This window comes from Podarcis erhardii, assembly GCF_964252035.2.
Source record: "Podarcis erhardii genome assembly, chromosome: 6".
Taxonomy (NCBI): domain Eukaryota; kingdom Metazoa; phylum Chordata; class Lepidosauria; order Squamata; family Lacertidae; genus Podarcis; species Podarcis erhardii.
Window position 1 is genome coordinate 48422352 of NC_138510.1, and position 13997 is coordinate 48436348.

At 43.4% G+C, this 13997-nt stretch overlaps 1 protein-coding gene across 2 annotated transcripts in view; it reads left to right on the forward strand.

Annotated features, from left to right (window-relative positions):
• The window catches only part of CACNA1S (calcium voltage-gated channel subunit alpha1 S), a 61940-nt gene that overhangs the window by 30200 nt on the left and 17743 nt on the right, over positions 1-13997 (forward strand). The window contains exons 20-34 of one of the 2 annotated variants that reach the window (XM_081866268.1): positions 202-308; positions 1635-1722; positions 1952-2059; positions 2698-2750; positions 3391-3537; positions 4067-4268; positions 4365-4523; positions 5220-5330; positions 5715-5798; positions 8691-8747; positions 10187-10222; positions 11237-11374; positions 11540-11605; positions 12821-12912; positions 13457-13616. In XM_081866268.1, the coding sequence (XP_081722394.1) occupies positions 202-308; positions 1635-1722; positions 1952-2059; positions 2698-2750; positions 3391-3537; positions 4067-4268; positions 4365-4523; positions 5220-5330; positions 5715-5798; positions 8691-8747; positions 10187-10222; positions 11237-11374; positions 11540-11605; positions 12821-12912; positions 13457-13616 (1608 nt within the window). The remainder of the gene's footprint in view (positions 1-201; positions 309-1634; positions 1723-1951; positions 2060-2697; positions 2751-3390; positions 3538-4066; positions 4269-4364; positions 4524-5219; positions 5331-5714; positions 5799-8690; positions 8748-10186; positions 10223-11236; positions 11375-11539; positions 11606-12820; positions 12913-13456; positions 13617-13997) is intronic. The other variant, XM_081866269.1, reaches the window with a different exon arrangement.

Genomic DNA, 13997 nt, shown 5'->3' on the forward strand with positions numbered 1-13997 from the left:
TGTACAAATAGCGGGCATCAAATTCAAGCTTGCCAACTCTCTGTGCTGATGATGAAGTGCTCGTTCTCAGACAACTGCTTCATCCTGAACACAGCAGTCAACATCCACAGGTCCAATGATTTACAGAATTAGGCTGCTGAGAGAAATATCCTCAAAGTAATACAAAAACTGGGCCTAACTGAGTCTTCCTGCTCCCCACAGATGACTACTTATGGTGCTATCCTACACAAGGGATCCTTCTGCCGCAACTATTTCAACATCCTGGACTTGCTCGTTGTGGCTGTCTCTCTTATCTCCATGGGATTTGAGTAAGCATTGTGATGGAAGAACAGGCCTGGGTTTCATCGATCTGTGGTAGGGCCAACTCTGAGGGAAGTAGGATAGGGGTTAACATTCTCCTTGTGTCTTTGGCAGCAACTGTGGGATATGAGGGATGTATCTGTGTGACCATAGGGTAGTAAGAAACACCCTGAAATATAAAGGAAAACATTGTAAAGAGAAACTGACCGCCTCTCAGACCCTGAAAACTAGGAGCTCCATGAAGAGTAGTGAGCTCTGCTCCCAAAGCAACGAATATTCACAGCCATAATTATCAGTTAACATACTGAGGCCTCATCCACACTATACATTTGCTTTGATTTCATACAACTTTAACTGTTTTCTCCAAAGATTCCTGTAGACTGCAGTTTCTTGAGAGTACCGGGAATTGTTAAGAGAGTTCTATCCCCCTCACAGAGCTACAATCCCCAGAGTTCCCTGGAAAAAGGGATTGGCTGTTAAACCAGTTTAGGTCTGTGGTGTGGGTGTGCCCTGAGAGTCAAACAGTTATCCCTCACCCCACTGCATCGGAAGTGGAGGTACAATTGGCTCCTGTAGTTTGATCCTACTGAGTGGGTTGTGAAAGTCTTAGTTGCTGCAAAGGTCTGCCTTTTTCCTCCAATGGTCCCCTCACCCTCGTTCAAAGGCTCTTTGGTTCTGTAATTTACTGTGGCTGGTTGTATCAACTAGAGTTGGGAGTAAAGTGAGGAAATTTGGGACAGTGTACAAGCATGCAGCTATTTCCTGCTGTTTTCATGGGGGAATCATGGGAGAACAGAAGCACACATGTTCGGAAGGGGTGAGGGAGTAGTGACATCGGCCAGTGATGTTTTTTTGTTGTGTCACTCCACACTCACAGGTGTGAATGAAATTTAGCGTACATCTATCCAAAAGCCATCGTTCCATAACACAAGAGGTACTGCATTGTGAAAGGAATGTTAGAAAATGGTTCAGAAGTGCTAGCATTATAATCAGGAAAACTAGGGCAATGCAGTTACAGATAGGTAGCCGTGTTGGTCTGCCATGGTCAAAACAAAATAAAAAAATTCCTTCCAGTAGCACCTTAGGGCAATGCAGTATTCTGCATGTCTGAATGCACCCTGCAGTGGTTTTGCCTTCTGAAGAATTCTCTGAAGCTGCCCCGGTAGCAAGGCAGTCCTACAGCATTCTCCGGTTCATGGTCCCAACCATGGAATGGCCCATTCAATCACTAGATATAATCAAAAGGCCATATTCTTTGTAGGCAGGACAGAATCCATGTAACATAAGCACAATAAGGGTTCCCACTGTAATGTTTTCCTCATATTCTGCCACAGGTCCAGTGCCATCTCAGTAGTGAAAATCCTCAGGGTGCTCAGAGTACTGCGACCACTGAGAGCCATTAACAGAGCAAAGGGGCTGAAGGTGAGTGGGATAGTAGGAATGTTTTCCTCTTCTGGATAACCCAGAAATCAGGGATAGTAAGGGAAATGTGATGACCTCTCTAAGCCAGCAGCATGCATTGAAATGTATGCATGAACCAGGCAAAGCAATCTCTACTTATATTTTGCTGGACCGCAGTTATTCAGAAAAATCACAATGAGCAATGGACAAATAACATCTAACCAACCTCTCTCTCTCTTTCTCTCTCTAGCACGTAGTACAGTGTGTTTTTGTGGCTATCAAGACCATCGGCAACATTGTGCTTGTCAGTGCCTTGCTACAGTTCATGTTTGCCTGCATTGGGGTGCAGCTCTTCAAGGTGACAGTCTTTCCTAGATAGAATGAACTTCCACACTGTTTGAGTCCATGAGTTTGTAAAAGCTTGTTTATATAAACAAGGATAGCTTGCTGCCAGAGATAATCAGTTCAGGGCCACTATACTGAATTAACCATTCTCATTTGTCTCGGTTGGCCGAATACCTACGGTTTGGTCTGGTCACCCTCAGGTCCTTCTGTGATGTGTAACCTTCCTTTAAGAAAGCATATTCAATTCTCCAAACCTACCCAGGTGATGGTCTAAGTCTGTGACATCACACACACACACATGACGCACAACGGGCCCTCTCAATCTTGGGTGCAACATGGAGCCACTGCAGCCTGTCAATACATACCTCAAGGAAGCTAACTAACATCACTGCAGTTTCCTCACAGTCAATGTGTAAGTCACTTGCAAAATCTTATTCCCTTTCAATACAACTCCCACATGGTTTGCCAGTCAGCAATGGGAAACTGTCATGAATTACTGTCTCCTCTCCTTCAACAGTAAAAACTGGGCCCGGGCTTTTGTGTAGCTGGAAACATTCACTTTTCAGTACTCTCAGGACTGTTGAGGCCATATTTGGGAAACAGCCAAATACCAACAATCCCTATAACTTTTGATCTCTGTTTTAAATGTAGGGGAAGTTCTTTAGCTGTACAGATTCAACCAAGATCACTGCAGAAGAATGCAGGTAAGCCTTGGTTATGCGTCATAGTCTTCTGCAGCCTGGGACACTATAATTGCAGTGTGACGGGAAGCTGTGGGCCAGAGTGATTGGATTGATCTTTATTACGGCCATTGGCCCGTTATTGTGGGCCAGAGTAATTTTTGCGTTAACAGAGCAATAAAAGAAAAAAAACACCCCATTGTGCCAGGCTGGGGTCAGTGGGTGGGTGGTGTCCCTCCATCCAGCCCTGCCAACCTCTGCCAGTGTCCCTCTGCAGAGTGACTCCTGTGTTACTCTGTTGATGCAGTACTCTGTCTTCCACTCACCAAATGTGTGAGCAGACAGAAGTGCTACCAGTGGGTTCCCCAGCAGTGGCAGCCAGTGGCAAGCCCCAGACAGGATGTTCTAGGGCCAAGGAGGGGATGAGCCAGCCTGGGATTCATTGGATCAGTCTTACGCAACTTGAACAAGTTCCTTTTTTGCTGTAGTGACTGCTGTTGAGTGACTATCTCAGCATTGGCGAAATGTTAGGCTACAATCCTTAACTTAACTCAGTGGAACTTGCTTCCAAGTAGATCTGCATAGAATTGTACTGTAATCTAATACGAATTAACAGAAGGTGCAGGCTCCTTGTCTGTAACTAATATAAAGTTTCTTGTCCCAGGGGACACTTCATCACATACGTCGATGCTGATCCAACGCAGGTTGTGGAGGACGAGCGAATGTGGATACTCAATGACTTCCACTTTGATAATGTATTGTCAGCCATGATGTCTCTCTTCACTGTTTCCACCTTTGAAGGATGGCCTAAGTGAGTTCAGAACCCAGCATGGGGCAAAGTGCAAGGTGGGCTGTTGGGAATTGTCAGAAGGATTAGCTGGTATGCTGCTACTGTTGCTAATTAGCTATACTGTGCAAGTAAAATAACACTGAAAGGGGAAGCTTTAATAAATATCGCTAACGATGTTTTAGACACTATACACAGAGAGCTACACCAGACATTCATGTAACCATGGCAATTGATGCAGTTACTGGGTTTTTCAAAAAACATGTTTTCTCAGCAACAAAATATTTTGCTTTGAGAATCAGAAGGCATAATACATCAACAGAGCAATTTAAGGAAAAGTTGCCTGGAACCCACTCAGTAAAAGAGTTATAGCTCTACATTTATTTAGCTATACTGATTTTTTGGAAAACCCTTTGAGAGTGGGCCGCCCCTGTCAGAGGAGGCATGGATACCTGAGCTGATAACCCATCGAGCAAAGTCCTTTCATAGCCCACTTCTACAAAGGTCTTTTGCCCAGGCCCGTTAATCTCGACCGCTGTTCTAACTCTTCCAGGTTATTGTACAAAGCAATTGACACAAGCGCTGAGGACGTAGGCCCCATCTACAACTATCGCATGGGCGTTGCCATCTACTTCATCATCTATCTCATCCTCATAGCCTTTTTCATGATGAACATCTTTGTAGGTTTTATCATCGTCACCTTCCAGGAGCAGGGTGAAACAGAGTACAAAAACTGTGAGCTGGACAAGAACCAGGTATGGCTCATATTGCTGAGATAATGAACAAGAGAACCTAAAGTATGGAAGGCACTGCCTAGCCCCATTCCCACCTTGTATTTCTTCTCGCTCCAGCGCCAGTGTGTGCAATATGCACTCAAAGCACGCCCTCTGAGATGCTACATTCCCAAGAACCCCTACCAGTACCAGATATGGTATATTGTGACCTGCTCCTACTTTGAGTACCTTATGTTCTTCCTGATCACATTGAACACCATCTGCTTGGGCATGCAGGTATGGATGAGTGGAACAGCTGCCCAGCTGTAGAATGGCAGCAGTAGTGATGATTGTGGGATCCTGAGTTGTGCTTGGAGAAGAAGAATTACAAAACAGTGCCCCAATAATGAGCACTTGCTGATCTGGTGTTTAGAAATATGGGTGGGTCTTATTATCCATCAGTTGTACACTACACACAATGTAACTGAACTGGGCTGTTATTCCAGGGATTCCAATATAGAAATACAGTGGTACCTTGGTTTATGAGCTTAACCTGTTCCAGAAGTCCGTTCTTAAACCAAAACTGTTCTTAAACTGAGGCACGCTTTCCCTAATGAGGCCTACCAATGCCTGTGCCCTTCAACTGTTCAGATTCCATTCTTAGACCGAGGTAAAGTTCACAAACCAGGACACTACCGGTTTTGCAGAGTTCATAAACCGAATCGTTCGTATACAGGGCTGTTCTTAAACTGAGGTACCACTGTACAAGTGAGCAATGAGAGGCATTGTTAGTACAGGTATGTTGGATAAGTGGAGCTTTACAACCATACAGCTCACTCATCAAGATGAGCCTGTTCTCTACATGTGTATCTCTTTTACTTGGTATCTAGCAATCAATATGATTTCTCCCTTTGTCACAATATAGACTTCCTTTTGGTCTACAGGGCTTTGTTTCTAACTCTATTAATCATCTACTTTTAACCATCTTTACAGCATTATAATCAATCAGAGACAATGGACCATCTCTCAGATATCCTTAATGTGGTCTTCACTCTTCTCTTTACTGTGGAGATGATCCTTAAACTTATAGCCTTCAAGGCTAAGGTGAGTTTGGGATATGGACCTATAAGGCTCCTTGAGGGAAGTGGGTCTGTCATTTTGCTTAGAGCAGTGGTGGAAAGCTATGGCCCTCCATACATCTTTGGACTACAACTCCCATGAGCCTGAGCCAGCATAGTCATAGCCAGGGATGATGGGAGTTGTAGTCAAACTACATTTGGAGAGCCACAGGTTCCCCATATCTGGCTTAGAGTTACATGCCACACTTTAAGGGGGATACTGCTGGGGAGGAGGGAATGGTTGCATGTAAGGTTTTTTTAGTCCTAACCAAGTCACACAAGTTTCAACATCGGTCCTTAGGTTGGGAAGGTGCCAGAAAGGTCCTGTCTTACTTCTTTGGAACCCACTTTCTTATTCCTTTTCCCCCAGGGCTACTTTGGGGACCCTTGGAATGTCTTTGATTTCCTTATAGTCGTTGGCAGCATCATTGATGTCATCCTGAGTCAGATTGATGTAAGTGAAAGGCTCCCAGCACTGGATGAGTGTGGGGGCTGGGGACACTTCAAACTGGGCAGCCATGAAAGTGAAGAAGAGTAGAAAACTGTTCCTCATGCTATGTAGCAGCATCAGTCTCCCAACTTTTCCACAGTTGTGATTATTGCATGTCTAAACAGAATATCTGTTTCACAGAAGCTATTGTTTGACTTCAGTTTCCTTCTGGAAATAAGAGGGTTTATTGCCTTTAAGTTAAGGGAAGGGTAGGCATCTCACAATCCACAAATGTGGATAAGCCCAGTGGATACTGTGAGTTTCAGGCATCAAGAAGTATTGTGAGATGACCTTTCCTTGATCATAACTAATGGACTGATGTGGCCCCATGCCCAGGAAACTTCACCTGCCCAGTAATCTCTGTGTTCTCTCTAAGCATATGTTCTTGGCAAGTAATATGTAGCTGGCAAATTTAGTATAAAGTCAACTTTGAGATGGTTTGCCTCATGGTACCTGCAGATCATTTCTGTTTTGCTGTCCATGGCAACCATGCTTCGAGTATTTGCTTATTATGTCTGCTTATAGTGTGACTATTTTCATGGCAACACTTGCATATATAAATTGTGCCTTCTATATATATGTGCATGGATGCTATAATATACACCAGAGTATATTGAAAATATACCATGGGTGGAATAGCACATGTGTACTCTGCATTGCGTATGAATTTAAAGAAAGGACAAGAGTAGATATTGCTGAGTTAAAAATGCATTTATGTGCCTTCATGTTCTCAGTGCACTGCTAATGCTACTATTTTCAGTTATCTATGGCTATAGAAACAGCTTTAGAAGGAGGTGGATCTAGAACAGCTTTCATTAATAGTGTACGTGCCTGATTCAGTATTACTAAGACCAAAACCATCATCTCCTTATTTTGAACATCGTTTTCCTTTAAATACTCCAATCCCTGGAAAAACCTGCTGTGTTTCTTTATAGCTCTAGCTTGCCTCTAGCCAGTGCTAGAGTATTAGGAAATGTCAGTGCAAATATCTACCCTGCTTGATGAGTTGTTTCCAAGCCCAAGTACAAAGAGTCACTCCAAGGATTTAGCTTTAAGATACAGCTGAACTTTTTGTTGTTCTCTTGTTAGGTGAGCAGGGGATGGAAGGTACAGGTATCTTTGGGGACATACAAGACTTTATCTACTAGATTTACATCCACTTCAATACTTGCTGAATATGCCCTGATTCATTAAATGGCCAAAAAACTCTGGTGAGAGATCTATATGCTAAGTAGTTAAGGTGAAAGGGGATCAAGTTCAATGGTATTTAGGAATTTAGTCTGAGGGCTTGGGAACTGGTAAGTATTCTGCTTTCCTTGCCTTTGCACCTGATGTTTGGTTCAGTACCAGAGGCAGAATGGCCCTGAGTTCATTCTTCCCAGAGTTCTTTGTCCCACTGGAATGCTGCTTCCCATTGAACAGCTGGGAACTGCAAGAAAGTGAGAGGGATAATGCTTGGAGCCCTGATCCTCCTAAAATACTCTCTGTACACCTTGTGGTGCTGACTGGATCACATAGTCTGATTTTGATTTCACAGAAAGCAAAACCACCATTAGTGCTGCTGTTTTCCCCTTCCAGCACACTGTATCTTTGACTTATGAACCTAGCCTAGTCCTTTTCCGTGTTTCCTGTCTTTCCTCCCTCCCTCCTCCCTCCTAGTCCATTTGTTTCATTTATTTGTATATTGATGTTTAATAAACTCCCTGCTAGATGAGCTGTTTAGATGAGCTAATAATACTCTTTTTATGATCTTCTGTCCAAGAACAAACGGCAGAAAGTATAATAAAGTGCCTCTAACATAATCTGTGGGCATTCCATAGGGATCGTATGTTGCTTTGTGCAAGATACAGCACTTTTCTCAGAGTTTCTGGCCAAGAAAATGCAAATAACCAATCAGAGTACAAATCCAACAAAGGCACACAACCATTTATTTGCTGCTGAAGTCAATATAACCATCTGCAGCAGGTATAGCACACAAGTCAGCCAGGATTTTAAAATGTCTGGCTATTAATCAGTTCTGTCTAAATATATTTAAAACTTAATTGTAACAAGCATTTGTGGATAAAATACTTCTCTTGGCATGAGCCATCTTGTTTAATTCTGTAAAAATCCATCTTCCCTGTTTCCTCTTGGGTTCTGCCCAGTCTTTGGATTATTTCAACGTGTGAAAGAAAGGGTCAGTGTTTTCAGAAGAACTCAGCATGGCGGGAGGCACTCCAGGAGCCCCATCATTCAAAGAGCTGATCATGAAATATCACCGTAGGAGCTCCTTGCAGGAAAAAGACATGTTAAGAACTCTAATCACTTATGGAGGGGTCTAAGAGCACTTGAACCCCCCCCCCATTTGAATTGTGGCTCATGAGTGGTCTCTTGATGGTGGGTGAATATGAGTGAAGCTGGCCATGCGTCATAGACTTCTGTAGACTTCTAATCTAGAAATATCTGTGCCTTCAATGACGCTCCAGTAGGTTTCTTTGTCCAGGGCTTATTGCAGTATATTGTTAGCTGGAACTTTCTTATCTAGACTGCTTTTTAAAATCTGTTTCCAGTAGGAGACTCTAGGCTGTGTTCAAGTCATTTGTAGTCCTCATTCCATGCATCAGTCTCTGCATCCTTTATTCCTTTATCCTTTATCCCTTATTCCTTTCTGCCTGTCTTCTTCTTGTTGGTCTCATGGGATCTCCCATCATGCCCTTCTATTGTTGTGGACCACCTTCTCTTCCTCCCTAAAAATGGCTCCTCTTCCTTGTCATCCTCCAATCCATCCCTTGTCCCTCTTTCTCTCTGTCTTTCACTTCTCTACTTTCCCACTACATTTGTGGGATTCCTCGGCTGATTCTTTCATTCTCTTAACAGATAATTCTTGCTTCCAGAGGTGGATTGTACTGCCTAAGCGGTGGCTGTAATGGCATTGTAAATATCAGCTGCATGAGCTTGTTGTGGAGAACCTTTTCTTTCATATATCCCTTTGTCCCTTCCTAGACCATTCCATATTGCTGTGCCCTGCTGTGTTAGTGTGGACTGCATGAGTCTTCAGAGATTCTGCCATCGAGGAGGAAAAGGGAGAGAAAGTTGTGAGCCTCAAGAGAAGATGATGCTGGTGGTGGGAGGGTGCTGGTTTTTATTTGCTCCCTTTTCACATGTTCAACAAATAGAGAAGCCTTTCTTTTGGCTTGTCACAAGAGGTTGGGGTAATACGCATAGAAGATTAGCAGTAATATATCACATTCTTTTCACATTCTGTAGGTGCTGTATAGGCATTGTTGCATAGAACTAACAGCTTCTAGCTTCTAACACTGCTTTAGTGGCATTTTTATGGTTGCACTAAAATAACAGTCCTGCAAAGCGCTGGCAGTGCAATTATCAGCTTTTGTTTCTGATGCACAGCAAGTGCATCACTGCACATCTAGATTACACTATAGCTTCCTTCCATTCCTGGTCCAGCTTGCCGACGTGTTCTGTGCAGCTTCATTATAGAAGATACATCAAGATCTGAAGATTCTGTAGCCAGTAGCCAGAAAACTGAAGTCTGAATGCAATAGTTACTTTTCTCAAAATGATGCTTTTACTACTCTGCAGAAGCACAAATCCACAGACAAGTTTTGCATTGGCTGTCTGCTGTTGCACAACTGACCCAGGCGATCTGCTCTGCAAATACGCCACGGTACTGATTGTGCATTAAATATGCACTGAGTGCTCACTACTAGAATCACTGTGCCAACATTAGCACAGTGTTAGGATACGTCTGCACTACAAATCTAAACCAGTTTCCTGCCACGGCTTCTCCCAAAATGAGCCTTCTATCATAACTGTACATCTGTGAAGGTTATTTTTTTATATCCACACATAATTACAGTTCCTAAGATTCCTTGGGAGAGACCATGGCAGTTATGGCAGCTTTGATCCAGTTTGCCCTTGTAGCATAGGCGTGCTAATAAAATATATGATGGCACCAAATCACCCAACTCCCAACTCTGATTAAAAAGGTACAAACTATGTCCTTTGACTGTTCCTCTCACTTCCTTCTTGTCATGCTGGACTCATGATTTTTGATGGTGCAGATTCATCCTTAGTTTCAGTAAACCCAGCAGTCCAACAGTTCTACAGGTAACATGAAGGGGAAGCCCAGGGAGGGGTTGCTAGGCTTAGAACCAAGAGGTCCATTAGAAGGTTGAGGAACCTTTTAATGGCAGTGGCATGAAACGCCTTCTTATATTCCAAACCTGAGTCAGCATGCAATGACCCCTGCAGTATTATCCAATCCCTTAGCCTAGCATGCTGTTGGCCCTGAGGTCCTTGTTTTACCTGCACTGAAATTATTGCTGTACTTATAACTTGGGATATATTTACAGACGAATCCGGTGATCCAGGGAGACGTCACAGCACAAGTAAGTGTTGTTTGTTTACCCTCTCTCTCTCTCTCTCTCTCTCTCTCTCTCTCTCACACACACACACACACACATATATATGCCATCCTTCAGCAGAGCTTCCAGAGTTGTTTACAAAAACAAGAGAAACACAGAGAAATAGAACATAACATGTTAAAAAAGAAAAATGCATTAAGGTATATTACAAAGCTTGGGAGAATAAAAATGGTTTTGTCAGGCAGCAAGAACAATAAATCTGCCTAGTGCCAACATTATTTTCTGGGGAGGGAATTCCATAAACTCCTGCCTTATCTCAGATGGTGGGGACAACTATAGAACAGCCTCAGGTTGTTTTCGGAGTAGGAAGTCCTTCACAAACCTAACCTGTGTAGGCATTTAAAGGAAAACACCAGCACTTTGAAGAGTGATCAGAAATTGACTGAAAGCTAGTGTGAATTTATTTCAATATCATTGAGATATATTACCCCCACCAACTGACTGGTCCCAGTCTGTGTTTTGAGCTAGCTGAAGTTTCCAAATAGTATTCAAAGGCAAAGCCAGGTACAACACATTACAGTAGTCAATCAGTCTGGGGGTTGTTAGTAGCCATGCTGAGACCACTTCTGTCAGCTGAGACGTAGGGGCTGCTGGGCAGCAGTCGGTACAACAGCAGAATTCCCTAGTGCCCAAACAGGTGCACACAGGAATTCAGCACCAGGAAGTGGAGTAAAGGAAGACTGAATCCTTATAGGCCACAGTGATACTACCCACCATTTCCAGCCCTTGTCTATGTTGGTGGTGCACTGAGAACCCAGACAGACGTTGCTGATGAAAGTCAACACCTTGCAGCCTGACGTCCCACGTTTCAGTAGTGCATACCAGGTTGGCCCCCTAATCCACAATTAAATTGTGGGTGGTTGCTGTCTTATTATGGGCATGCCTGCTGAACACATCAGATCTACTCTTGAATTAAGTTTATTTCCTTCTACCTGCTTCATGCTTGTTCACTGCCCAAGGGATGTGCTCCTTCCACAGCAAGCCATAGATCCTGATGAGGGTGGCCGAATCTCTATCACTTTCTTCCGGCTTTTCCGTGTCCTACGGCTGGTAAAACTGCTGAGCCGATCAGAAGGCATTAGAAATCTACTATGGACCTTCATCAAGTCTTTCCAGGCAAGTGCATCACATTGGCTGAAAGGACGTGAGCTTGAAGAGTTCTAGAGGTTGGGTGAGGTTGGAGACAAGCATTGTGATTCAACGCTTCCCATCTCATTTGAGGCTCATGACCTTGCACTGCAGTTTTGCGACCCTTGGGTTCTTCTCTCTTTTGTTCTGCAGGCACTGCCCCATGTGGCCTTGCTGATTGTGATGTTGTTCTTTATCTATGCTGTGATTGGGATGCAGGTGAGGATACACACATACATAAACTCTCTCAGTGGCAGTGTAAGCCAAGATCCCAGTTATAAACCATCCATGGTAATAAGGGCAGATATCATATTGTCATTCCATTCTATTCCTTGGAAGCTTTCCTCAGTCTCAGCTCCCCATTCTCCTCGTCCCAATTGCTTGGGACACCATGTATCCTGCAGAGGTTTTGAAACAAGGTGTATCTCTCTTGACATGGTACCTGATCTGACTAATTAAATCATTATACCTTGCAGGTCTCTCTCATGTCCTTCTCCATTGACCTGCAAACAGAGATGTCACTCCAAAGGATGCCACAAGAATTTAGTTCCTGTGGGCTTTCAGTCTGGAGTTTTACAACGCAATCCTAGGCATATTTGCTCAGTAATAAGTCCCATGAGTTCTAAGGGACTGACCACTGGTGTAAATGGCTTTAAACAGGGATTAGTCAAATTAATGGAGAACAGATCTGTCCTCAGCTAATAACTGAATGGAACCTCCAGGGTTAAAGGCAACTGGCCTTTAAATACCAGTTGCTGTGGGGAAAATGGCACAGAGAAGGGCTGTTTCCTTCATGTTGTCCTTGTAGGCTTCCCAGAAACATGTTGTTGGCCATTGTATGAAGCCGTGTTGGATTAGATGTTCCCTGGGCCTGATTCAGGAGAGCTCTTGCTATGTTTGCATGAGTTCAGTGTAACTTAATCTCTAGTAAGCTTGAGGTTTGCAACTGCAGTCACTTCACTTCCTTGGTGGGGTAGGGTGGGGTGTGTGTGTCAGCAGTCAGAAAGACAGTAAACAACTAAAGTAGAAAGCAGCAATTGGTTAGATTCAGACTTAGATTGCACTCTTACACCACTTAAAGAGTCATGACTTCTCCCAAAGAATCCTTGGAAATGTAGTTTACTAAGAGTCTCCTAACAACTTTCAGGATCCTTAACAAGGAGGAGGGAGAGAGCCATGAATTTTAGAGTTGTATGAGATTGCTTTAAACTATATAGTGTGGATTTGAGCCAAGTCATGAGGAGACCGATTGAAACTGAAGGGACTTATGTTAGTCATGCCTAACTTATTCAATTAATTTCAGTGAGTCTACTCTAAACATGGCTAAGGCTATATCCAACCAAGTAGCAAGAAACAAAAGGAAACTGGTACAAAGAGAACAGGTTTTGGTACAAAAAGTGCAGGTTTATCACAGTGGCACTTTCTGATTTACAGATGTTTGGGAAAATTGCTCTGGTGGATGGAACCTATATAAATCGGAACAACAACTTTCAGACGTTCCCACAAGCAGTGCTGCTGCTATTCAGGTCAGTATGACTGTACATTTAAAGTGCGTTCAATGCACACTTAAAGCACATGACTTTCCCCTCAAATAATCTTGGAAAATGTAGTTTCCGCCTCACAGAGCTGCCATTCCCAGGACCCTTAACAAACTACAGTTCCCATGATTCTTTTTTTTGGGGGGGGAAGCCATGTACATGGCATGTACACATGGCATGGATCTGTCCCGCCCATTCCCTGAGTTATGACCCTGGCACTTCACAATAACTCCCCAGTCTTCATATGCTGGTGGTCACTATTTTATTTATAAGCCACCTTGAGCCCCAGTTTTGGGGAAAGACGGGCTATAAACAATAACAACATGTCAGAATAGACCCTTAGTGTTGGGTTCACTCCTCATTTTAATTCTGGCAACTCAGAAATGAAAGTCCCACAAATGGAAACGAGGTAACGGTTGCAATTTTGCAGTACCCAGGATTAGAGTCCTAGAATGCTGGTCATTCCATATCCTCTAATCTAGAGAATACTTTCTGGAAAGGGGCCCCTGCCTCACTTTATCCCTTTCTCTAGGTGTGCAACTGGTGAGGCCTGGCAGGAGATCTTACTGGCTGCCAGCTATGGCAAGCAATGTGACCCTGAGTCTGACTTTGCTCCTGGGGAAGAATATACTTGTGGCACAGACTTTGCTTATTTCTACTTAGTCAGCTTCTACATGCTATGCGCATTCCTGGTAAGCTATTTCTGTTCTCTGATCTTGTGCTTATTTCCTAGTCAGTTAGCACATACTTGTAGCATATGGATAAATATGGTACAGTAGCAATCATCATTAAGGGACGAACTAGACATGATCATGGGGGGGGGGGCGTTGAAGGTGGTGTGATGGAGGGAATTGCTGCATGTGATGCATAACATCATCCTACTTTCACCTTTGGCCAAACAGGTTTTGCAAAACTGTGGGTCAATTCAGAAATTTGTGTGCATGTTGCAGGAGGCAATGATGTCTCCCAAACCATTTTCAGCTCACTTTTTAAAATACTCCCCTCTCTCCTTCAAAGACCTTGTAGCATTTCTTCAGCAGTAGTCTTGGCTTTACACATAGTTCAATTCATTC